The following is a 25,798-nucleotide window of genomic DNA, read 5'->3' on the forward strand; positions in this document are numbered from 1 at the left end:
TGGGTTTTTTTTCCTTCTTTTTCTTTTTTACATGTTTTCTTTCCCATTTAAAAAGCTAAATGTGCAGGACTAAATTTGGTCATGCAGCACTTGAAGATTCCCTGGAATGTCCTCAGGTTTCAAACTCCTCTGATAGACACCAGCTCCGCCTCCTGCCATGTCTGATTGGCCTATCTGAACCAGGCCGCACCGCTTTGACTCTCATTGGCCAACTGTTCTTCAACTGCATATCCATTATACTCAAGGCTGTGGGGAAGTCACAGCTGCTTTCATGTAACATCTCAACACCTCCAAAGTAAGAGAAAGAAGAACCTGGTTTCACTGACTGTTTCCCCTGAAAGCCTATTAATTTGGCACTTTTCCTTTTCAATATATAGACATACTGTGCTTCATCTGCAAGCTACCAAAATGTCTAGGGTAGCAAGATTCCGAAGTCAAGTCAGTGAGGATCCAGATATTGACAACTTATTGTCTACGCTCTCTGCTGAGGAGATGGAAGAGCTAGAAAAAGAGCTGGATGCCTCTGATACAGATGCAAACATTCCTGTGGGGTTGCGGCAGAGAGACCAAACTGACAAGCAACCAAGTGGCAAATACAACCGAGAGGCAATGCTCAATTATTGTGAGAAGGAGAGCAAGAAAATTCTTCAGAGGGAACAATCAATCGATGTAAGTTGTTGCTCTTACTGAGTGTTGGGAAAGGGAGTATTTGTGCAATTTGTGGGGGGGGGGAGGCAGGAACAGGACTTATGTGTTATGAAAACCACTTAAGGGTCACTAGCAAATCAATGAGTCAGTAGCTGAGCACTGCCCCTCCTAGAGAATAGTAATGAGCATGGTAAGATGCAGCAGAATTAATGCAACCATCTTTTAAGTGTTAGCTCTTCCAAAAGGGGGTAATCAAGAAACCCAGCAGGGAACATCAAGGTGTCAGTGTTTTACTGCTAACTGCTACCTCTATTATTAATATTATTTCATTGTATTAGTTTGTGTTTCACACATAAAGAGTCTCCAAGTGGCTTCAGAATTTTTAAAGCATAACATAAACTCAGCAAGGAAAGAACAATGCATCACAATAAAAGGCATACAATAAGCTGTAAAACAAATCCAATAGAACAGCAGCAAAACATTCAGCAACATACACATGCCATCAATAGATAGCAATAATCCATCAAATGCCTGGGAGAAGGGGTGAGTTTTAACTTGGTGCCAAAAGGATGCTTATGATTGTGTCAGGGGAATCTTGTTGCCTTCCACTCTCGCAAATATGTCCCCAAGAGTTATGAAATAGAAGTCACTGTCACAATACAGTATCTTTGTTTCTGCCATTTGGACTCTGCCACTCTGTGTCCTCCAGCCCAGCAGGGGGCAGGAACATATAAGGGTCAGGAGGCCATTCTTTCTCAGTCCTGACTGGGGTTCCAGGTCCGATTGCTTCCTGCCACCTTCCTTACTAAAGGCTGTGATACTGACCTTGGGAATCTAGCCTCAGTGGTTGTACCAGCTGTGCCTGAGAGCAGAAACTGAGGCAATGGCACACGGGTACTTTCTGGTACTCTGACGGGGTGGAGCATGTTGTGGTGAGGATGGCACAAGCACCAAGTTGGCAGAGGTGGCAGGTTCTCATGCATCTTATAGAATCATAGAATCATAGAGTTGGAAGAGACCACAAGGGCCATCGAGTCCAACCCCCTGCCAAGCAGGAAACACCATCAGAGCACTCCTGACATATGGTTGTCAAGCCTCTGCTTAAAGACCTCCAAAGAAGGAGACTCCACCACACACCTTGGCAGCAAATTCCACTGTCGAACAGCTCTTACTGTCAGGAAATTCTTCCTAATGTTTAGGTGGAATCTTCTTTCTTGTAGTTTGGAACCACCATCTGTGCCCACCACTGCCAGCACTGCTACCCCTCCATCCCTACCACTGCTGTGCCTCAGCCTGCTCCTGGCAAATGACAGCATCAACACAGCTGGGTGGGGGGCAGTGCAGTTGCAGCGACACTCAATTTCATACACACTAAAATGGTAAATAAATGGGATAAAACAGCAAAATGAGAAGGGAAAGCAAGGCCATGGAGGAGTTTGACAGCAAGAGGAAGAAATCTGAGAACAGACAGGAAGCCAGGGCAGGAATAAAAACTGGTGTAAAATAAATGATCTACCTTCATTATTGTTGATGTATTTTATAAAATTAGATAACATTGTGTGCATAGCAGTAGCCTTTGCAAGCTGCCCAATTCTATATTCTGATAGGATGCCTCTTCCTGCTGCTGCTTTGATGCTGGAATTTGACTTGGGGCAGCACAGGCCACTGAGCAAGAAAAGCTGGAGAAAGGAGACGTGTTTATTATCAGTGGTGATTTCCTTCACAAAATCAGAGTCACAGTAATGTTGACTTCACACAACTAAAAAGTTGCAATAGTCTGTGCAGGGTTGTCTGTGTGTTTTTTTAAATAATTTCACAGCAGGCAGAAATTCAACAGGTTAAGTAATTCCCATAATTGAACCTCCATGCTTAGAGAAGTGGGACCTGTTCTATTTCTGTCTGCCAAAGTGGCTTGATCTCTCCCCACTGCACACACTGATCACTTTTGCAGAACTAAGTGTGGTTGTGGGGACTCAAAAGAATTCAGTTACTTGTGAGGGAAGGGGGGGAATTGTAAGAGCTTTCAGGGGCATAGGCTTATCTTTAACATTAACATCAGCAGTCCTGCGAAATTCTGTTTGTAATTTGGGACACAATACTGCGTTGAAACATTGTGCTTTTTTCTGTTTAAAAGCAACAACAGAAAAACTTACGAAATGTAACAGACAACTTAGAGGGGTTGAATTTGTTTTGAGACAACAGGGAGCAACTCTCCACGGAGATCTTCAGTGCCCATGATGGACAGGTATTATAGCTTGAAATCATCATCACTAACTGGCAGTGACTGTACAGGCAGGTGTCTTTCCCAGCCGTACCTGGAGAATCCAGGCATTGGTTGGCATCTATCTGTCTCGGGAGACAATAGAGGAGTGTGCCTTTGGAGGTGAAGTCAAACTGTTTGAAGGTTGCAGCGCCTGCTGTGGCTGTAGAGACTGATGGGGGAAAGACATGCTTTGTTGCAGCTGGGGCAGAAGAAGGCATTCGGTTGTGCTACTGCAGATGCACCATGGCGTTTCTTCTCTCTGCGCTCCATCCAGCAGTCATTCCTCCTAGGTTGGGCTTTTGCATGCAAAGAATGGATGTCCTCTGTGTTCGTGCATACGAATAAAGTTGGCAATAGTTAATTGATTTCAAGTGTCAAAATATATAACATGTGGTTTCTTTTGCATTGGCTGTTTTGTTTAGAAACTAAAACATGTGATGTGTATGAAACTAGCACCAAGAAAAATGTAGCTTTTAAAGTGCAGGTTCTCTATTTGTTTGTATTTAGACTGCTAGGCTAGGGGCTTGGAGCATGTAACTGGGAATGCATGCCTGTTTTTCTGCTCCAGGATGAGCTGAACGAAGGCCAGAACAACAACAACACAACTGTGGTATTTCAATGAACAGTCATTCTTGACAGTTCATTTTTCAGTCTCGCCCTAGATCAACAGGAAGTATTCTGAACTGCAAAGCTGATGAAACCCAATGAGACAAAAGGAAAACATAGCAGCTTGTGGATGGGGCCTTGCATGGCTTGTGACCCACCAGACTCAATCTAGCCCACCAGCCATCCTTGTCAGCCAGGTGCTTGATAAATCCCCTGTGTGTTTTCAGTCCCAGGAAGCAGCAACAAGTTCATTGAGCCCCTGGGACTGTGGGCTGATTGGCTGTCTTTTGGTGAGTCACAGGCTCTTTCATGCATGCATAGTTCATGCCTCCTTTATAGCTCCAGTCCTGCAGATAATTATGCAGTATTTCTCTTTATTTCTTTGGTTTCCCACTAGATAAAGTTAAGCACACTATGTATGCAGCACGATCCTTTGTAAGCATCCAGTTTAACGGCATCTGCATAAACAATGAGTTTAACTAGAGCATGCAAGATGATTAAAAAAAAACCCTCCATAATAGGAAGTAGACAGTTGAAGGCACTGTTAATCCTTATTATTATTTTTATTTGTGGCTCAGGGTTGAATTGAATGCTATGGAGAAAATACATCTCTCCCAGAGAGTGTTTCTTTAGCAGAGGAGCTTCATGAACACCGTACTGCCAAGTTGTGTGCTGCGAAGAGTGCACAAGCAGTTCAATCCTATTTAAAGCTTCCATCATTGTAGCCAAACATTTCCTTCCACCCAGTTGCTAAAGCAGCTGTGCCATCCTTTGCCAGGCAAACAGGGCAGGTGGACAGCTCTGTCCCATTTGCCTCTCCTTAAAACTACACATGACATTAGGAGATTTGTGATGGTAAGAAACTAAAAGGAGCCTGTTGGAGGAGGCAAATAACCCATTTAGTCCAGCATCATGATTCCCACAGTGGCCACCCAGACACCTGTGGGAAACCCATGACCAGAACCAAACACAAGAGCAGTCTCCCCCCACTCCTCCATGGGTTCCAGTATCTGGTATTCAGAAGCATTACTGCCTCTGACCATGAAGGCAGAGCACAGTAATCATTGATAGCCTTAACCTCCACAACTTGTCCAATCTACTTTTAAAGTCATCCAAGTTGGTAGCCATCAGTGCCTCCTATGGGGAGTGAGTTCCACAGTTTATGCACTGAGTAATGAAGTACTTTCTTTTATCTGCCCTGAATTCTCCAGCGTTCAGCTCCATGGAAATTATCAATCTCATGTTTCTTTGTTTGTAGTGACATTCATCATTCAGATTGGGGTATGTGTGTGGAAATTTGATCGCAGCCACAGCATTAATGATGTCCTGAAAGAACTCTGGAAGGGACTCCCTCGGAAGGTGGTGGACTCCCCTTCTTTGGAGATTTTTAAGCAGAGATCGGATAGCTTTAGTTGAGATTCCTGCATTGCAGCAGATTGGAGTAGATGATCCTCAAGGTCCTTTCCAACTCTACAATTCTTTAATTTTCCTACAGGCCATTTTTGTGATCACAATCGCACACATATACCCAGCTGGTTTCCCATTGGTCAGTGTCTGTGTGCATGTGCATGCGTGCGCATGTACATGCACAAACACACACACACACACGTGCGCAGGGAACTTCCTTACCAGCACCAATTTGTGTTGGTGCCAAGATTGTGAGGCTGCTATCAGCTCTCATGATTGGGTTCAAAATGTTTCTTATTCTACCTACCCACGACCTGGTCAAAAATCAAACACACGTAGGACAGAAGAAGAGCCTTTTTAGATCAGATCAAATGTCCATCTGATCCAACATCCTGTTTCTCACAGTGACCAGTCCAGGGATGGAGAACCTGTGGCCCTCCAGATGTTGCTGAACTAACTTCCATCCTCCCTGACCATTGGCCATGCTGGCTGAACCTGATGGAAGTCTCAACAACATCTGGAGGGCCACAGGTTCCCCATACTTGGTCAGGTTAGATGCTTCTAGGAACATAAATGCAATAGCCTTCCCCTCGTGTTTTCCTATCTGAATACTGAGGTTCCATTTAACTATTGTTGCTAATAGCTATTGATAAGACTACCATGAATTTGCCTCCATGCCTTTTTAAAGCTCCTGAACCACAGAGATGTCCCCCTAGGATCAATGCTGTAGTGTTAATGGTTGGTGCTACCCAAGTGTTGCTTTTGCACATGTGCACCATGATGCCATCCCTTTGCTCTGTGATTGTCTGTTGCTGTGAAGCAAGAACATAGGATTGGTTTCAACATTGTTCTGGACTTAAGAGCCAGCTATAGAGAATCAGTTAATGTAAAGCAAGCAAAGTCCAAGGAATAAATACTTACAATATAGTGAAAGTAACAGAGAGTTAGAAGAGCCAGCGGAAAGGCATTTAAAAAGCCCCAATTGTAGCTACTCTTTGTTTAGTGGATTTTTGTTACTTCAGCTGATCAACCTCCCTGCCTGTTTATTGCTCCATGGTTTGTCTTTGATGAAATCAGTTTCATGTGTAGTCCTACAAAAAGTACTTATTATTTCATTGAGGTTTTGTTCATAGTAATAATACTGATTAAAACAAGCTGCTCAGGGGGTTAGCTAGCACAGTATAAGAAGGGCTCCTTTCAAAACTTCAACTGTTCAGCAAGTTATTTAAGACATGACAGGTAAATTTTGCTGAAGCTGAGCCAGATAAGTGTAAAATGGGAATCAATGGCTTTTGAAGTAAGAGAGAAATCTGGGGTTGCATCCAATGTCAATCCTACTCAAAGCAGACCCATTACACAACTAACTTTGCTCCATTAAATTCACTGGATCTACTCTGAGTAGGACAATCTGTACACATTTTTTTAAAAAATCTGTCTCAAGGGCGCTCCCACCTCTGGTGTTTGGAGTCATCAGGTGCATAGAATGTAAGCTGCCATCCATACGTATCCTGTAGTGTCTTGAGAAATACTGCTGGTTGGTGCCCTTTCTCTCAAACTTCCATCCAATTTGAAAATGTAAGCCACATTCACTTCTCAGTTCAGCTGAGGTGTGCACATTTGAGATAGCCATTGTGTGTGCACAGGTGACAGCTCTCGTGCAGATGACAGCTTTGTGAATAGGAGTTCGGGGTTTTGTGTGCAGGGAAACCAAACGGATAATGTGCATTGGGTGAAAGTGTCCAAACCCCCTCTCAAGTGTGTACAGCAATGGGCAAATGCAATTTGAAATGCAGTGAAAGGAAACAACCTCATTGCATTTTAGGCCACTAATGCATACATAGCCTTAGTTGGATACAGCCCCTACTAAGGTCCCCATGTAGACAGCACATGTGTGCCTTCATGGTATCTTCAATAATATAACCCTATCCACACAATAAATGCGTACTGAATCATCACATGGGGGATGGGGACAGGATCACACCTGATGTCCCCCACCCCAATATCCTCATATAGATTATCAATGCTAGAGGTCAGTGAAGCATTATTTGTTATTTTTAACAATGTTCCCTCCTCCCCCCCCCAAAAAAAAAGGTTTGTTCCTAAGAAATGATATGGTGTGCCTTTGGATCATATGGTTTTGTTCCTTTTTTCTTTGGAGTCCAAGGGTAAGGTTAAATGCCACCAAATAAACTGGTCATTTGGATTTGTGTTATTGCTCTTAAAAGCCTGGGAACCTCACCTTAAGATATCCTTTGCCAGAGGACATCTGCAGCCTATTAAGAAAAGAATGCATATGGCACAATCGGATTTCCAAGTTTTTGCTTTCTAAAATCCATTTAATAACAGTATCTGAAAGAAAGCAAATTTCCAAACAGCATACCCAGTTTCACTGAATTTACTTCCATTGTAGTGCAAAGTTCTGCAAAGAGTAGATTTCATGGAATAGTTATTTCATGGACCAAGCTAAAGAAAGGCCCCAGATACACATTTTTAAAATATTGAACGGCATCTTCAAAGAGTTACCAACTTGCTTAATTTGATGTATGTACTACAGAGCTAAACAGTAGAAGACAAAGAACTTATGCTGGTGGTCAAGCTGCCTGGTAAATCTGCCCCTTCAGATCATGTTGCAGTAATAAGATCTTGCCTAGCTGACTCTCTTCTCTTTCCATCCCCGGAGAGAAAGAAAAAATACCCTGTCCAATCCCTTCCTCCTCCTTGGGCTTGTTAGTAATAGGGGGATTAACACTCCTGAAACCCCAGATCCCAGCAGCAGCGGGGCTGAAACCGGGGCCAAATTTCTTATGACATGAAGATCTCTCACAGGCTGAGAAGATCATCATCCGAATGCAGTCTTCCTTGTGCTCCTCCGGTTCTTCCATAAGTAGAGTAGGGACTTTAGCATTCTCTTGTTTCAGCCGAACCCTTTTGAATGGTTGGAACTTTTTAAGTTCTGTTAGTTTGGAACTTTCTCAAGGCTGAAATCAATTCTGGGTCACTTCAATCTAGTCACAGCTGAGATTCTAGTGTCACTATTTGGCATGTTGCTATCGTCTCCCCCCACCCTTCGCTCCACCCCAGGTATGCAGAACCTCCCATCTCCCCTGGGTTATACAAGAATAACATGTGAATCAGCCTTTGTTAATGCTGTGACTTCTGTCATGATCATCTGAGACACTGGACTGTATTTTGAGCAGAGATGGGCAACCTGTGGCCCTCCAGCTGTTTGCTTGTTTGTTTATATATTTATTGTATTCATATCTTGCCTTTCTCCCAAATTGGAGTTCAAGGTGGCTCACAGCATTTTAAAACACCATTATAAAATACATAGTACTATAGTACAAACAAACTAGTTAAAAACAATACAGTGGTACCTTGGTTCTCAAACTTAATCCGTTCTGTGAGTCCGTTCGACTCCTGAAACCATTCAGAAACCAAGGCACAGCTTCCAATTGGCTCCAGGAGCTTTCTGCACTCAATTGGAAGCTGTGTCGGACAGTTGGCTTCTGAAAAACATTCGCAAACCAGAACACTTACTTCTGGGTTTGCGGTGTTCGGGAGCTGATTTGTTCAGGAGCCAAGCCATTCGAGTACCAAGATACCACTGTAGTTGAAATATATTGAAACACATGTAACATTATAGTTTGCCTATAGTTGAAACACATGTAACATTATAGTTGTTCTATAGTTTGTAATAACATGAAGATCTCTCACACACTGAGATCATCATCCCATTTCCCATCAGTTTTTCTTACCTCATGGAAATGCAATATGTCAAACCATAGAGCTTTTAGTCCTGTGCCCAGTGGTTTGTTCTCCATGGCTGATTAAGTGAATTAATACAATAATGAAACAGATGTAGAAGACAAGAGTGAAGGCTTGGTTGAAGGCTTGCTTAGCAGGTGACAGTGCTCAGGCTGAGACTCAAAGCATCCTTAGAGCTGAGGGATGGTCCATAGAGCTGCCCAGTTCATGGCTACTTCCTTTTCTCTTAGCCCATGCAAATCCCTGCTTGTGGCAATGCATTTGCCTGAAGCAGATATTTCCTCATTGATTTGCCAGGAGCGACCCTCCAGTTATGCTGCAATAATCTCTGTCTAAATGCTCTGCTTATAAGTTCCCCAAAGGCATCTTACTAGTGCTGTTGGTGACAGAGTGTGAGATTAAGTGGAGGTTTGATCTGATCCATCAAGGCAGTTCTTGCATATTCAGTGTTGCATGCCAACAATTGACAGGCCTTTGGGTGGTATTTATAATGTGCCTATTACACTTTTATCACACCCTGCAAGGCAGTGCACCTGCAAGGAGCCCAGGGCTTCTTGTCCCTGCTTGTATCCAGGGCCGTCTTAAGCATATCTGGTGCCGTGGTGCAGAATGGGTGTGGGGCAACATCCTTGGCACCCCTCCCCCTCCCCATCCTCCCTGCGGGTTTCCTCAGCAGTCCCGCTACTGCAGGAGGGAGAAGGGTGCCGCATAGCTTTTCCTGCCACCGCTGCTGCCTCCTCTCCCAGGCAGGAAGCGAGAGAGCGTGGCTGTCCGTAGGAAGAGCCGCCGCCACCCAGCATGCCCTCGCAGCTGTTCCCGGTCGGTCCCAGACTCCTGCTGCTGGGCGCCCCTGATGGGTGGGTACCATGGCGCAGGGCACCACTAACCCTAATGGGTAAGACAGTCCTGCTTGTATCCTCACAACAAATCTGGATGGTAGGTTAAGCCGAGATATAATGATGGACCAACAGCAAGTTTCATGGCTGGGAAGGGATTCGAGCTGGCAGCTCCCCCACCCTAGTCCAACATGCTAAGCACCATACCACACGGCAGAGGCAGCACCTTCTGCTTGTGGCAGATGAGTTCACTGCAAGCAGGGAGATGCCCTAGGTGGAGAATAAAGCCACTGTCGCAACTCAGGATGGCCACACGCTTTGCCTCTACCTTCAAGTAACCAAAGTCTGTGTCATAAGTGCACATAGGGCCATAGTTTAGTGGTGGAACAACTTTCCATACAGAAGATCCCAGGTCCCATCCCTGGCATCTCCATGTAGGGCTGAGAGACACTCCTTGTCTGAAACCTGAAGAGACACTGCCTGTCAGTGTTGACAATCCAGAGCTGATGGACCAATGCTCTAACATAGTAGAAACCAGCTTTCTGTGTTCCTCTGTTTGCCTCTTGTTTCCACCTCCATGCTGGATGTCAGTCTGCAGCCTTTTCTTCTGGTATGAGTTGAAGGGACCCCATATATTATTGTGATGTTTTCAGATGGTGTTTGGCTAACAAGGCAAAATATTGCAGGGCTGAGAGATGCTTCACTGTAAACTGACTAATCTGGAGTTTACGACTTTGCTGCTATCTAAAATATGCACCTTTGATCAGACCAGACATCCACAATCCAATACCTGCCAGCTGTGCTGGAGATTGCTAACCCAATGTCCATTCCTCCTAGACAGCATTACCTACTCTGCTCCTTTGAGCTGGGGGAGGAACGGGGGTGGTCTTGCATCTGCTCAACCTTGTATGGGAAATACCAATCATTTTCCTGGAATGAGAGAAAAAGACAGAAGCCAGGTCTGTGAGGTTCTTTTGGAATTTATCAGGGATGGGAAAGTAGCAGGCATTTATGATCTTGGTTCTCTACTGAATCTCAGAAGAGCAAGTTATATTTGGAACTACTTTGACTACATAATAAGAGGTCTTCTTTTTCTCTGATGGTTAGGACAACCATAGGTAACCAGGAAGCTGTTTATAAACAACCTAAAATAGAAATGAGCATCTCTATGACTTCTTCATACTCAAGGAGCCAAATGCACACAGCTCAGGGGGCGTCAATTAACCTTATTGGTAGTGAAAGGATTGCTATTATAATTGTGTTTATTCATCACTAACTACATAAAATGTTTCAAAGCCTTTCCACTGTGAAAACATCAAGGGTAGTTTGTCTGTGGACAAAAGCTGCCTCCCTCGGCCTGAAGCGAGATGAGCACCGCACTCCACAGTTGACTTTGACTGGACTTAATCGTCCAGGGGTCATTTACCTTTACCGTTTACCTTACCTAGTTATCAATGAAGTTTTACTCAGAAGAGACCCATTAAAATTAAAGCACATTAAGTCTGTTACTTCTAGTGGGTCTACTACTTCATTTCATAACATCTGCAGAATACAAAACTTAAAACATCAAAAAGATAAAACTCACCCAGCAATGTTACAAAAAGACAAATCTACCCCAACCCACTAAAGGAGGAACATGATAAAATTATTTAGTAAAAGCTTATCCTGCAATAAAGGGTGAATTGTGCCATACCCTATTAAAAGACTGGTCCAGACTAGAGTAACATACCATATGATCGCAGTTAAGAACTGAATGCTACAGTAAACAAGAATGTATTTGCCTGGTGTCTAAAAGTTGATGATGATGGTGCCAGGGACATCTCTCTAGAGATGAATCCTGACCCTACTCACGCCCCAATTTTAGCAAAGCATCTCTCTAGGAAAGGACCATAACAGCTCTCAGATCTGCAAAGAAAATCATGGCCCAAGGGAAACCTAAGAGGTGAGCAGGTTGTGTAGCATCTACACCAGAGCTTTCCAAAGTATGTGTCACGACACGTTAGTGTGTTGGCTGCAGTGTGTAGGTGTGTCGCACAAACGCTCCCCGTGCTCCTCCCAGGGCTGGAAAGGGGTTAGTTTAATCTCCGGTTTGCTAGTAAAACTGAATTACTGTGTCGCGAAATGATGCATGCCTAAAAAGTGCGTCACCAACATGAAAAGTTCGGAAAGCACTGTTCTAATTATTTCCTCTAATACCAAACTCAGGCAGTGAGTTCCTATTCAGGCGTATAGCCCAAACTGGAGAAACAAAAGGAAGATATTTGATTAGAAGCAGGACCTAAACAGCCTTTCTCTGTGGAACCAGTGAACATAAGAATTTACCAAAGTAGTTAAGTAATTCTCTAATACTTGTTACAATCCAGAAAAATAAGCCAAGAGAGATACCTGAAGACATATTCTGTTGTGTGTGACCAGGGTCAGAATGAGGAACAGAGTTAACCTCTGTGACATCTCCGGCTGATGCTGGTGTGGCAGCCAATGTCAATTCACCATTCCCAGAATCACACTATGTCCAGCCAGAAAGTCCAAAGACATGAGTCAGCTGGAGCCTGTGAATTGCTTTGTTTGGGGGGGGATAGAAGGACCATAAAAGGGAACTTCTCAACGAAAAAGGACAATTGAGGTTAGTGGTAGCATATAGGAATCTGGAAGGGGTTTATCAGTTACTTGTCCAATAGGTTGTTGCTTATAGAGCCTACAAACGTGGTCATGCAGAAGGAGAAGAAAGTGTAAGTAATGCATGCCGAGGCCAAAAATTTTGATTTCCCATATATACTCATGGTGGTGACTGACTGGGAATGAGACCTAGGGGTCATAGTGGCCACCCCAATAAAGATGCCAACCTGGTAAGGCTTCAGAAGTCATGCTTCTGAATCAATGGCTACCAGCCGCAGTGGCATTGTTCTGCCTTCACTGCTGGAGGCAGTATGCTTGGAGGATATCAGTTGGTGGAAACCACAAGAGGAGAAATTGTCCCTGTGCTTGGCTCCTGCCTGAGGGTTTCCCTATGAGAGCAGGATGCTGGACTGGAGGGGCCATTGGCCTGGCCCAGCAGGGTCTTCTTATGTTCCTAGTGACAGGTGTCTGCCCCAGGTTTAGTTGCTCTGTTAGCTCTTTCACAATATCCATTGTCTGCAAAGTCATTCAGGCAGAGAATGAGCAAGTTACAGTATTTGAATAGGGGTAAACAGCTGGATTCAGAGAGAGCACAAAAACCAGCAAGCGAATTTTGCACCTGACAAAATGATGAAGACATCAAGTTGATCATCCTCAAGTTTGTTTTGGGGCAACAATGTTATTAAGCCATATTCTTTTTTTCACACCGTCTGAACGGTTCACATTGAAAGGTAATTGAATATCAGTTGACATTTGAGGAACTGTTGACACCTTCAAGTTGAGAGATGCAGTTGGCACTGCATAAGCTGTTGCTAACTGCATAATCTTTCTGCAGCTTGGCACCACCAACTCATCTATGATGGGAGTGTATTGTTCTGAATGCAGTAGTTTATCTGGATGCTGCACAATTGAAATGTTTCTTCATGGAAATAGGCTTTTGGGTGTTACGGAGCTAGTTCTGTGGTCAACGTTATCGGCAGTCATGTTTCTGAATGCATCTCTTCTCAGACAAGTAGAATAAGCTACACTTTCTTGTTAGCAATGTTCATAAATAGCATTAGAGAGATCCGTTGTGACTGTGAGTAGTCATATAAAATACAGTGGTACCTCAGGTTACATACGCTTCAGGTTACATACGCTTCAGATTACAGACTCCGCTAACCCAGAAATAGTGCTTCAGGTTAAGAACTTTGCTTCGGGATGAGAACAGAAATCGTGCTCCGGCAGCGCGGCGGCAGCAGGAGGCCCCATTAGCTAAATTGGTGCTTCAGGTTGAGAACAGTTTCAGGTTAAGTACGGAACGCTGGAATGAATTAAGAACTTAACCTGAGGTACCACTGTACATAGACCAAGATGAGTTATGGAATTATTTTTCATAACTTAGATACACTTTGCCTCCATCCTCAGATACTGTGTGTCATGCCCCTTTTCCCAATGTGAAGTGGTGTTTCATTTTCTGCTGTGCCATGTGGTGTGTGACTGGCTTACTTCCTTGGATTATTTAGATTGTTTTACTGAATTATTCCTCACAAATCCTTTTCTTTAGAAAAAAAATATCCTGCAGCCAATGAAGTTTTCCATCTCTATGCTGAGAAAATGCCTGTTGAGTTTTGGTCTTACATCTGTTAAAAGCAAATATTTTCCTTTGTAAAAGACTTATTCTTATTTGCTCGCCCTTTGGGGGGGGCGAACCTCACATTTTTAATAGCAACTGGAGACTACCACAAAATATTTAACAAAGGAAATAGAATAGAATCTCAAACTGGGTGTAGTCCTAAGCATAGTGCATTGGTGTCAGATTTATACTGGACTGTCCACACATCATTCTGCTTTATTAGTTGTTCTGTGATGCTTTGCCAATGTCACCATATTGTTGCAGTTGAGAGGGACACTCTTGCACCATAATGCTACAAAGAAGGACAATGAACTCACTCTGGAACATTTGTGGTATAAAAAGTTTCAGGGATTCAGCAAGAAGCTATGGTACACATGCACTGACTGGAAACGAAGTAGTATGTCTGCCCCAAAACTTGCAGATGCAAACAGTATTGAAATCAGGATCCCGTATAACCACCTCCATACCATCATGAGCACAAATCCTTGTAAGTAAAAAGATGTCCAGAGGGAACAACGAGGAGAGGCAGGACTGAGATTTGGAAATATGCTTCAGAGGTCCAGACTATGGGGAGCCCCGAAAAAATCAACAATTATAATTTGGATTATACTTTGGTCTTTTTATTTTAATTGGATTATGATTGGATATGTTAATTGGATTTTTTATTGGAAAATTAATAAAAAAGATTTAAAAAAAAAAGATGTCCAGAGGGGCCTTTCTTCTTTGTTTAGAATTGGTGCCTGCCTTGCGTCTGCATTGCAGAGAAGGGTGGGATAGATATTATTATTATTAAATACATAATTAGAGGGTTAATGTGGAATACAGAGATGCTTGTTGGGGTGTGTTTATATGTGACAGCATACATTTTTTCCTTGGGTGCTCTTATAAACCCTCTGATTATAGTCCTCTGATAAATGACTAGGTTGGATCGGGTCAGTCAAGGTATGTTCCCATTACCATTTACTCCACATCAGCGCATTCCCACTGCTAGTTTTTGCAGCAACTTCCACATGACGATCAATATCGATCCCATAGTTCCCTCTGCAAAGGTGTTTTGGCCTGGAGAAGTGGAAGAATCATAGAGGTGGAAGTGACCATGAGGGCCATCTAGTCCAACCCCCTGCGATGCAGGAATCCCACCCACAGCCATCCCTGGGTGGACTCGAACCACCAGCATTCTGCTTAATAGCCAGATGCACTGACCTATGGTGGCACTGGGTAGTAAGTAGCAGGTGATGTGGTAGAGGGTGCATGCCTCTTGCTCAAAGGGTTCCACGCAACCCAACACAAATGTGGCCTGTATCTGAGGAAACCATTTTGAGCTCCTCAGTTTCAAATGTTTGCCCTGTGCCTACTTCAGATCCCAGTTGTAAGCCAAGCAACAATGTGGAAAGGCCAATTTAAGACAGGAATGAAGACCAGGAAGGAGATCAGATTCATGCTTTCCAGACATATGCTTAATGTGCACACACCCATTCCAGAAATAGTAATGCTTTTGGGGGGGAGGAAATCCCTGCCCAACCATCCCTGCGCAGGCACTTCTTAGAGTAAAGGAATCATTGGCAAGATTTGATGCCTGCCATAGTTACCCCTAGGAGTTATTTCCTGTCCCATGTGGGCTGAGCCGGTGGCTCCTGGGATTCTGGGTTTCCTGACCTTCAGAATTTTGCCAAGGTCATGTCTTTTCAGGCTACAGCTTAGGCTGTGTACACATTACCATTTACTCTGGCTCTCACGTGCTCCCACCACTGGTGTTTAAAGTCGAGTACCCATGACCTTGGCCACAATCCATATAGTTGTAGTTTCTCGAGGAATACTCCTAATGGATTGCAGCTTCAATCTGATTTGAAAATGCAAGAAAGGCTTAAGCTGTGTTCAGACACTTGTGCAGAGGATGACTTCTTTGAATAGGAGTGCAGAGGGTGTTTGGGCACATGGAAACAAATAGGGTAATGTACATCGAGTGAAGACCCTCCCTCTCTGGTGTGTACAGCAAGTGCAATTGCAACTTGAAAGATATACACCCTTTCTTGCACTGTGTACACACACACACACACACACACACACACCTTTTTTTTATTTTTACTCTGCATCCATTATGCTCCAGCTGCTAGTTTGGGAAGCAATGTACACACGGTGTTAGCCACAATCCTGCATCTATACTATCCTGCATCTATCCTGTCACTCCTTACAAAATACTGCATTTTTATATGTTCTTCCTCAAACCAGCATCAATCCGAATTGAGAGAAAGAACTACCTAGCTGTGTTTTAAGCTGGCCCTGTGTCCACAGCCTTGATTTAAGGATAATTGCTTGAGGGTTATTGAGGACTGTTTTAGCGTAGTACTGTCTTCCACTGGATGTTTAATGCAAATAATCTTTTCTTCTCTGTGACCAATCTAGATTTGCTGCTAGGGGTTGCATTCATACTTACATAGTCGTTGTTACTGACTCTCTGCAAGGCTGAAGAGCAGAGATGTCGCTTAGTAAGTATTGGCTGTTAACAACCCTCGAACCCAAGTGTGCCTTTCACATCCCTTGCCAAACACCTGCCAAGCTCTGCAGCTCAGTTAAGTCACTCTGTTGGTACCTGCTGAATAATACCACTTGCACACAGCCACCCCTGGGCACCAGTCCAGCAGGCTAGCTGCACCAGGGAGAGGACCAAGGAGGGGATCATTAGTGCCTCAATGCCCAGATTCCAAACAAGAAGTTCCCAAGTCTCCTTTTCCTTTTAAGGAAACATCTGAGTGGGGCTGCGGAACAGTAATTGCCAGCAAGGAGCAGCAATGTTCATTTTAGTATGTTTAGGAGGAACTTGAAGCGCTTTAGTTTGTCAAAACATTTGTGATTAATCGGCGCAAGCAACAGGCTGGTTCTTTTTAAAGAAAGGCCAGGGTCAGAGCATAATAAGTTTGTGCCAATTGCTGCAAGGCATGGTGACTAGGGAGACATTTTGTCCACTCATGGGATGGTATAAGAGGGTAGGTCAGAGGTAGGGCTGCAAGTGAATTGCATAGCCTCCAGCATTTCTCCGATGAAAATAGGGGCGTCCTTTTCAGCGACGACAACAACAATTGTATTAATTTATACCCCACCCATCTGACTGGGTTGCCCCAGCCACTCTGGGTGGCTTCCAACTTATATAAAAACATAATAAATTACTGTTTAATCTACTGTCAAAGCTACCAATATAGGTTCTTGCCTCTTGTCCCTCTCTGCTTTTTCACTTTGGCATTTTTTTAAAAAAAGGAATTATCCTATTTCCTTTCTTGTTTTTAAATTTAAAAATAATTGTAAAGGCTAGCAAGAGAAAGGGCTGTTGTTGCATTTATAGGTGGCATGGGGCTATAGGTTGCCTTTCTGACCCAGCAGCAAACCATGTCTGAGGGTTTGGTCCACTTGTTTGCATTCCAGTCCTGGAAGGGCAGCTCTACATACTGGACTCAAATGAGTCTCGTAATCTCTTAACTAAATACAGAGATCCTTGCTTTTTCAAAAGGGAGTCTGTTTATGACCATAATGTAAATAATGTCTTAAGGCAAATTTGTTTTAACTATGTGCTGGGTTGTTGTTTTTCCAGATTTCTTAGATCCAAGTCATATAAAAGATTGCCTTTTCTATGGATGTCCTTTAGCTAGAGGGCATGTTTTAAGCTGGATATGCAGATTCTAGAAAGTTTGGGTCCTGGCCATGCCAGAAATGAAATCCGTGTAAGCCAAAGAGATTCAGATGTAGCATTTTGGCTCAGCTGTTTCCATAAGGGACAGCAAGACCTGATGTTTATAGAAATGCTCCTTGAGATCCAAAGGGCAGGTTCATTATGTGGAGGGTTTGGCATGAGCTGATCATGGCTCCACGTCAGAGTCAAATGAGTGTTAATAAGATCTCTCTCTAGTTTTCATTGTACACATTCCTGTCTTAAAGTGCATCTAGTTTATTCTTCTTCTCAATTCTAATTAAAGCTGATTTGGGGAGGAAATGGATAGGCTCTCCTTAACCACTGTCATTTTCTCCTTTTAAATATGACAAACATAGCCTCTGGGAGCAAACTGCATTTTTGCTGCTTCGTCAGCATGCTATTGTCTCAACAAACATTTCTTTCTGCATTTCTCCCCCTGCTCTAGGAAGAGAAAGCAGCAGAGAGGAAGAAAGATGTGAAGATTGTTGAAGAAAAACGAAAGGAAACCCATGGTAGAGATCTGAAAAGAAACAAATCTTCTGATCTCGGAAAAGAAGGGAAAAAAGAAGAAAATGTCCAGAAAGCTAATCAGAAAGGGAAGGATGAACTGGACACTACTAAGAACACTGGGCCAGTCAATGAAGAGAAGAAGGAGGCAAAGAAGTTACCCAAAGACAAATACAAAGCCATCTCAGTGGACAACAATGAAATTAAAGGAAGGTGGGAAGAAAAGGGCCTGGCAGCCAAGATCAAAGCAGTTGAGGAAAAAAGGAAAGAAGAAAAGGCAACAGAGCTGAAGAGGGGGACTGAAAAGGACAAAAAGATGGGGGAGAAAAAAGAACCTGAAAAAACAGGAGCAAAGGGCTCAGCTTTAAAGTCAGGCTTAGACAGAAAGGGAGAAGACAAAAAGGAACCTGAAAAAACTGGAGAAAAAGGTTTCGCTTTAAAGTCAGGCTTAGACAGAAAGGGAGAAGATAAAAAGGAACCTGAAAAAACAGGAGAAAAAGGTTCCGCCTTAAAGTCAGGCTTAGACAGAAAGGGAGACGATAAAAAGGAATCTGAAAAAACAGGAGAAAAAGGTTCTACTTTAAAGTCAGGCTTAGACAGGCGGAGAGAAGACAAAAAGGAATCAGAGAGAAATGGAGAGAAAAGTCCAGCTTTAAAGCAAGGATCAAAGGTTGGCAGTGAGGCAAAATCCCCAACAGATAGCAAAGGAACCTCTGAGGGGAAAACCTCTATGTCAGGGCAAGAGAAAGGGACAACAGAAGCTCCTGAGAGCAGCCCCTCTAAACTGGCAGACGGCTCTTCCAGCCAGGGCACGGAAGAGGAAGCCACCAGCATCTTTGATGAGCCCTTGGAGAAAGTGAAGAATAACGACCCAGAGATGATAGAGATCAATGTCAATAACTCCGACTGCATCAACAACGAGATCCTGGTGCGTTTTGCCGAGGCCTTGGAATTCAACACCGTCGCCAAGGTCTTTGCCCTGGCCAACACACGCGCAGATGACCATGTTGCTTTTGCCATTGCCATCATGCTGAAGGCCAACAAGACGCTGACCAGCATCAACCTGGATTCCAATCACATCACGGGCAAAGGGATCCTGGCCATCTTCCGTGCTCTGCTGCAGAACAACACTCTGACCGAGCTCCGCTTTCACAACCAGAGGCATATCTGCGGAGGGAAGACGGAGATGGAGATAGCCACGCTGCTGAAGGAGAACACCACCCTCCTGAAGCTGGGCTACCACTTTGAGCTGGCAGGGCCCCGGATGACCGTGACCAACCTGCTGAGCCGCAACATGGACAAGCAGCGGCAGAAGCGCCTGCAGGAGCAGAAGCAGGCTCAGGGAAAAGGGGAGAAGAAGGACTTGTTGGAGGTGCCAAAGGCAGGAGGCCTGCCAGCTGCTTCTTCACCTAAGGCCTCACCAAAGCCATCCCCCAAAACGTCCCCTAAGGTTTCCCCTAAGAAGGCTGGAGCCCCAGAAGTACCACCTCCACCTCCTCTAGCTCCTCCTCTGGCTCCTCTCCTGGCTCCTCCCCTGATCAATGAAAACTTACGGTTGTCGCTCTCTCCGGCATCTCAGAGGAAGATGGTAGAGAAAGCTCTCCCACCACAAGAGAAGAACTCCAGAGACCAGCTTCTGGCAGCCATTCGCTCCACCAATGTCAAACAGCTGAAGAAGGCAAGTAAAGGGCAAATGTGGGAAGCATCCTGGGGTGAAGTCCTTCCTGGGTTCATTGAAGCTACACTCTTAATAATGCCAGCCATCTAGGATTAGTGCTACATACACACACTCCCCCTAGCCCATCCCAATCTCCTGCGTCTGATAAATGGCATATTTTCCATCACTTGCGTTCTAAAGAAGTATGGAGTGTTGTTGAGAACTGCCCAATGAGTACCAAGCCCAGAATGGCTCATTACTGTTAAATAACATGTGCATTTATTTATTAATAGTATTTGTAGGCCACCTTGCTCTAAAAGCAGCTCACAACTTATGATATTCTTCTGGAAGCTGCCCAGAGTAGCTGGCAAAACCTAGCCAGATGGGTGGGGTATAAACAATAATTATTATTATTAAAGATAAAGCCACTGAAAACTCAATAACAATTGAACGAGCACAAGTGTTGGGCTATGTAAAAATGCTTCTAACAGAGACGAAAAGACACCTTAAAGCTGAGACAGCTTAAAAGGCCTGGGAAAATTAAAAGGTACCAAAATGGCAACAAAATAAAAGGAAATGAGCCTCTCTGGGGTCCTTGCAAGGATGATAGCTGGATTATCAGGTTCACACTGGGAGCTGATTTCATAGAATACCGGTAATTTAAAGGAAGGAAGAGGGGAAGAGGTGAGAACTGGAAACAAACATGATCCCTTTTTGATACATGAAACGTTTTTTGCATTGATGTAAAATCCACAAAATATGTACACACATATGACAGTTTTGTGACATCTATGCATCTGCTCAGCTTTCCAGTATGTGAACTCAGGGCTAAATAGATACTTTCATACTTCACCACTGATGCACTACACACTTCATACATTGCTTCCTAGTTCAGACAACATGCCAAACCATGGTAAAGGAAGCTTTGCCATGTTTGAACACCATTGTTTGCAATTGACAAAAGAAACAGAATCATAAATTACTGAATTGACAAACTAGACTTTGTGCAAACAAGGTTCAATTGATAAGCTATAGTTACCGTGGTAGTTCTGTCTTCAGAGACTGCTGTGCAGTTGAGATAAGAGTGTCATTGTGGATCTTAGGTGCTTAAAGAATGGAAAATGAAAGCAGACAAATACTTCTTAACCATGGTTTGCTGTACATTTGGAAGCTCAGACCATGGTTTGGGATGTTCAAATCAAATCTGGTATGATGCCTGAACTGAGTCATTGTACAAAATATGTAAACTAAAATATGAGGAACCACATGTATCTACTTTGCCAGTATTATGCATGTTGTGATGCTCATGCACCAATAGGCTTCTTAAAACATTTCCAGGACATATTTAATCTTTAAAACCCTAACTGATCATGAACCTGGGTTCCTAAATGACCACCTGCACTCACATGGACTTCCTGGTTATTAAGATAATCCCCGAAAATAAGAGGTGCCCCCCCACAGTGCCCCACCAAACAGGGATATGAACTATCAGGTGGTGGCTCCCTTTGTTTTGAATGCTTTCCTGGTGAATATTACCTTGAACCAAGTTTCATGTTCTTTGTATGGGTAAATCAATTATTTACCTAGGCCTTGTGGAGATTTTATTATATCATGCCCTGTTAACACTATTTTTTTTCTGCTTTGCTGTTATACTGTATATACTTTCAAAAAATACTGCATTGGTTTAGTTATGCTCTGGGAGTTTTAACCGAAGAGCAGCTTATAATATCTCTGACCACTAACCAACCAAATCCATAATAATCATAACAACAACAACAACAACAACAAATTTATTATTTCTACCCTGCCCATCTGACACTCTGGGCGGCTTCCAACAGAAGGTTTAAAATACATTAAAACATTAGTCATTAAAAACTTTCCTAAACAGGGCTGACTTCAGATGTCTTCTAAATGTCATATAGTTGTTTATTTCTTTGACATCCGATGGGAGGGCGTTCCACAGGGTGGGCACCACTACTGAGAAGGCCCTCTGCCTGGTTCCCCGTAACCTGGCTTCTCACAGTGAGGGAACCACCAGAAGGCCATCGGAGCTGGGCCTCAGTGTCCAGGCTGAATGATGGGGGTGGAGACTCTCCTTCAGGTATACTGGACCGAGGCTGTTTAGGGCTTTAAAGGTCAGCACCAACACTTTCAGTTGTGCTCGGAAACATACTGGGAGCATATCCATGGCATATACCTCAGAGACTGTGTTCTTAAATATATGTTGTAGATGCTTGTAGATCCATGCAGGAAAAAACACATACAGAAAAATAAAATGAACGGCCCTTCATATGTGAAGCAAGGTTCACATAGATGCAATTAACAGGCACATTTTTATAATGTAAATAGCAGATGTGGTGCACATGGGGAGCACTACTAGGATTGCAGGTCTGGATGAAAATTGCTTCCCCCTTCCTGCAAGCTGCTATTTGCATCACCAATAGCTTTCTTTGGTCTTAGATCTTGCATTAACAAGCACACCTTTTATCTTGGCAGGTGGAGGTTCCCAAGATACTGCAATAGGGAGCGGAATCCAGATTTCCCTGGAAGGATGAGATTGCCAAGGCTGAATCACTATGTTTGTCTCTCAGGTGACTGTTTACACGAGAAGGACTCAGCAGGAGCAGGAGGCTGCCTTGCTCCAGTCCCAAATGAGCAGTGTTCTCTACGGGGTTGAACTGAATTGGATGGAAGGACTGAATGAGCTGCCAAGGAGACGTTGTGTCAGGAAGAAGCAATATTTATTTTTAGAGCTTTTCAACCACGAAACTTTTTTTTCCCGTGAGAGGAGAGGTCTGCAGATGCTCAGAGTGTTATGTAGCTGGGTTAATTGTCCAATTCCCTCCCCCCTTTTCTGAGTTTTGAAAGAAAAGTGGGAAGTATTGAAGAAGCCTATATTTGCAGCATCCCTGCTTATCTTAAGACAGCACGGCAATCACTTGCCACTAGAAATATATACAAAAGTAAAGCCACACTGGGGTAGCAGCACAGAAGAAGAAAACTGCCAGGCTCATCTTCAGCACAAAATGACTCCAAAATTGTGTGTGTTTGCGCACACACACACACACAAAGCAGCAGCATGTTCTTGCCATTTGCTGCTAAATCTAACTGGTAGCACCAATGTTACTCTACCTGGAATATTATGAAGCAGAAGGTTGGAGGAGAAATCACTGGGCCAAATCTAATTTCCTAATGTCTCTGTGATCTCAAGGATTCCATTTCTCTGATAGATGATCATGCAAAGGCTGGCTTTGTTCCCTGAAGAAGCATGGAAAGCATTGCATGTTTCTGTGTTTTGAATGTGTGTGTATGTAAATGGCTTCTCACCCTACTGCAATCAAACCTTTAAGCACACGCGTGGGCAATGGCTCTGAAAGGATTACGGATTGTGCTGCCATGATGGGGGGAGGGGGGGAGCTACATGGTGCTTGAACCTCTGACATAAGCAGCATCTTCCAAACTACTATTGTGATGCCTAATCTTAAGAGGCCTGATGGGAGGGAAGGTGCACATTATGGTTGGCCATGTAATGGAGGTGATGGCAAACGCAAGCAGTGGCTGTTATGTGTACAACAGAATGGGGCGGGGAGCTTGAAAGCTTGCATTGGGAAACCTTCATTCAGAATCTCCAGTGCTCAGGGCACACAAGTTCTCATTCATATATTTCTGGCACTTGGGACTTGATAGTCAAGATCAGGCTTCCTCAATCTCGGCCCCCCATATGTTTTTGGCCTACAACTCCCATTACCCCTAGCTAGCAGAACCAGTGGTCAGGGATGATGGGAATTGGTCTCAAAACATCTGGAGGGCCGAGGTTGAGGAAGCCTGGTCAAGATGACAGTAACCTAGCAGAGAGTACAGAACTCCTGTTTCACTCGTTTGCTACAGAAACAGCATAAGGCTTGTTTTTGGGACCAGAAGGTTTCTGTGCCAATTCAGAACTTTTCAAAATAGTTCAACATCTGCTCATTTGAAGTGAAAGAGGCACTCCCAAGGGAGTAGCATTTGTTGCCTGTTGACCAGTGTCTCCTGAACTATGGTCAACAAGCCATGGCATGTGGGCTGTGAAGATACTATGTCCTCCAACCAACCTATGTGTCAGATTCAGCTTCCGTGTCTTGTCTCTTCTCTTTGCAGGCAAGCGAAGCCCAGCTCATACATTACCTTTGCAGCATGGTAGCTGCCCAATGCTCTCCTGCGGTTGCTTCCCATTATGCACTGGTAACATGTGGATGTTCTGCATTGCCACAGATAGCCTGGATCTTAGGAGTATTTCCCATGCCAGCAACAGCAGTTCCAGTGGAGGGGCACTGCCAAGGGAGGTGCCCATGTACGTAATTCAGACTCCCTGTGTAGTGTGCAGGAACATCCATATGCTGCTGATGGGCATTTGGGTCAACCACATGGAAGCACTTTTGAAGTAGCAAATGTGCCACAAAGAGAATGTATGGAGGGGGCCTGCAAGAAGAAGAATAACCAATGGCATCATCTTTCTTCCTGCTTAAGGGAAGTTGCTGAGCAGCTGTTTTCAAGAAATCTGTGGGGTTTGCCCTCTAGTTAAATGAAGAAGGCAACATAAACACAAGGGGTGAAATGAGCAAGCTGATCTCTGCACTACACTAGCGCATGCAATAAGAGTTCAGCTGTAAATGGCATCTTCCTTACTCCTGCATGGAGTAAGTGATGGATAATAGAGCAGCTGTAGCCAGTGGCGTAGCGTGGGTTGTCAGCACCCGGGGCAAGGCAAGTAATTTGCACCCCCTAACCCGTGGATTTGCGCCCCCTAACCCTAACCCCCAGATGTTGCACCCGGTGTGGCCGGCCCCCCTGCACCCCCCACGCTACGCCACTGGCTGTAGCGGTATACCAGTTCAGCTACAAGAATGTTGCCCAGTTCAGTTCCCTGCAGCTTAACTAGTTTGTGGCTCAGCCTGTACATAAAGAAAGAAAGATTATCTATGCATTTGTATGGCTGTAAGAGTTTAATATATAGACAGATGGATATATATCTTAATAGATGTACTCTCTAAGGAGCAGAGTTTTATTTCTCACACAAACTGCCAAAGCTTGTCTGCACTGAGATGGTGCCAAGTGACGCAGGTGCAAGTGACTGGGAAGTGATTCGCTTACCGGTCTGTTTAAATCAGTTTCCAGATCAGGAAACTCATTCATGGTTCCTCTGCGGTAGGAGAGAAACCAGCAAGATTTCTCACCCAAGAACAGGTAGTATAGAGCACTCTCTCCCCCAAGCTGCACATGTGTTCATCCTTCCATGAAGGACAAGTGGAACTCCTGTTAATGTGTCTATGGAGATCCTCACAACTCAAAAAGGCTTTCCCTGCCTCTTCTCTTATCCAGCTGAGCATGCAAACTCTGCAGTTAGAGGGGTCCTAATAAGTGAGGGTAAAATACAGGAGGGGGTTTATGTAGCACTTGAAAGAGAACTGTTCTTTGTGGGCTTTAGTTTTTTTAAATCAGTCTTTGGAGAGGGAATCTGTGCTTGCTTACTGAAAAAGAAAGTAGTATTGGATTTAGATCTGTAGCACATTTTGGACAAATGTTGGAGAAGGAGAGAGAAATAACAAGAGACAAATCGCTTGAGCAGGTGATCTCGGTTGCAGAAGCTGCTGCAGTTTTCAGTTCCAACTCATGAATGTAAATCTTATTTGAAATATGTACAAAAGCACCCACACTTTCATTAATAAAGCTCACAAAATGCTGCTGATGGCGAGTAGTGGAAAATTCTGAGGCTGTGGGTAGTGAATACCTTTAGACTTATGCAAGTACATGCAGATTTGGACAGCTCTGTAGGTGTGTCAACTGGCATCTGGCATCAGAATCATGTTTCAAATGCCCCATGAGCTCATTTATTACTGATACCCACTTGACACGTGGGCAACTGAGGTTAAGAAGCAATGGTTTTCTTGCAGTTGTAGTTGGTCTGATCACAGAGCCCAGAATTTTCATTTCGGGTCAGGCTCAAAATAGGTGATAAAATAAGTGGAGAATTGGTTCCTTTTCTCTGTTCTTTTTAAAAACTAACCAGAGCATGTCAGGAACTTGCAGAAATCCACAGCTGGGATGGGACGTTTCTCTTTGTGTACAAACACAAGAAGCCCACCGTGCAGCCTGAGTGCGCTGGGCTCTGGGCCAGAGAGGAGCTTCACCCTCCTGTTGCTGCCAATTCAGAGGGTTG

At 44.0% G+C, this 25,798-nt stretch overlaps 1 protein-coding gene across 1 annotated transcript; it reads left to right on the forward strand.

The window, feature by feature from the left end:
- The first annotated feature begins 223 nt into the window (after window positions 1-223).
- LMOD1 (leiomodin 1) lies at window positions 224-25,327 on the forward strand. Its single transcript, XM_083617433.1, has 4 exons — window positions 224-669; window positions 17,884-19,623; window positions 22,099-24,141; window positions 24,462-25,327. The coding sequence occupies exons 1-3, from the start codon at window positions 409-411 to the stop codon at window positions 22,123-22,125; spliced, it is 2,028 nt and encodes a 675-aa protein (XP_083473559.1). The 5' UTR covers window positions 224-408; the 3' UTR covers window positions 22,126-24,141; window positions 24,462-25,327.
- Window positions 25,328-25,798: the final 471 nt, after the last annotated feature.

The sequence above is a fragment of the Podarcis filfolensis genome, assembly GCF_964270895.1.
Source record: "Podarcis filfolensis genome assembly, chromosome: 6".
NCBI lineage: Eukaryota > Metazoa > Chordata > Lepidosauria > Squamata > Lacertidae > Podarcis > Podarcis filfolensis.

What these genes read in the sequence shown, in the direction of transcription:
- LMOD1 (XM_083617433.1), top strand. Translation starts at nt 409, where the DNA reads ATGTCTAGGGTAGCAAGATTCCGAAGTCAAGTCAGTGAGGATCCAGAT. An exon ending in AGAGGGAACAATCAATCGAT is followed by an intron (nt 670 to 17,883) that starts GTAAGTTGTTGC and finishes CCCCTGCTCTAG; the next exon opens with GAAGAGAAAGCAGCAGAGAG. An exon ending in ATGTCAAACAGCTGAAGAAG is followed by an intron (nt 19,624 to 22,098) that starts GCAAGTAAAGGG and finishes TTATCTTGGCAG; the next exon opens with GTGGAGGTTCCCAAGATACT.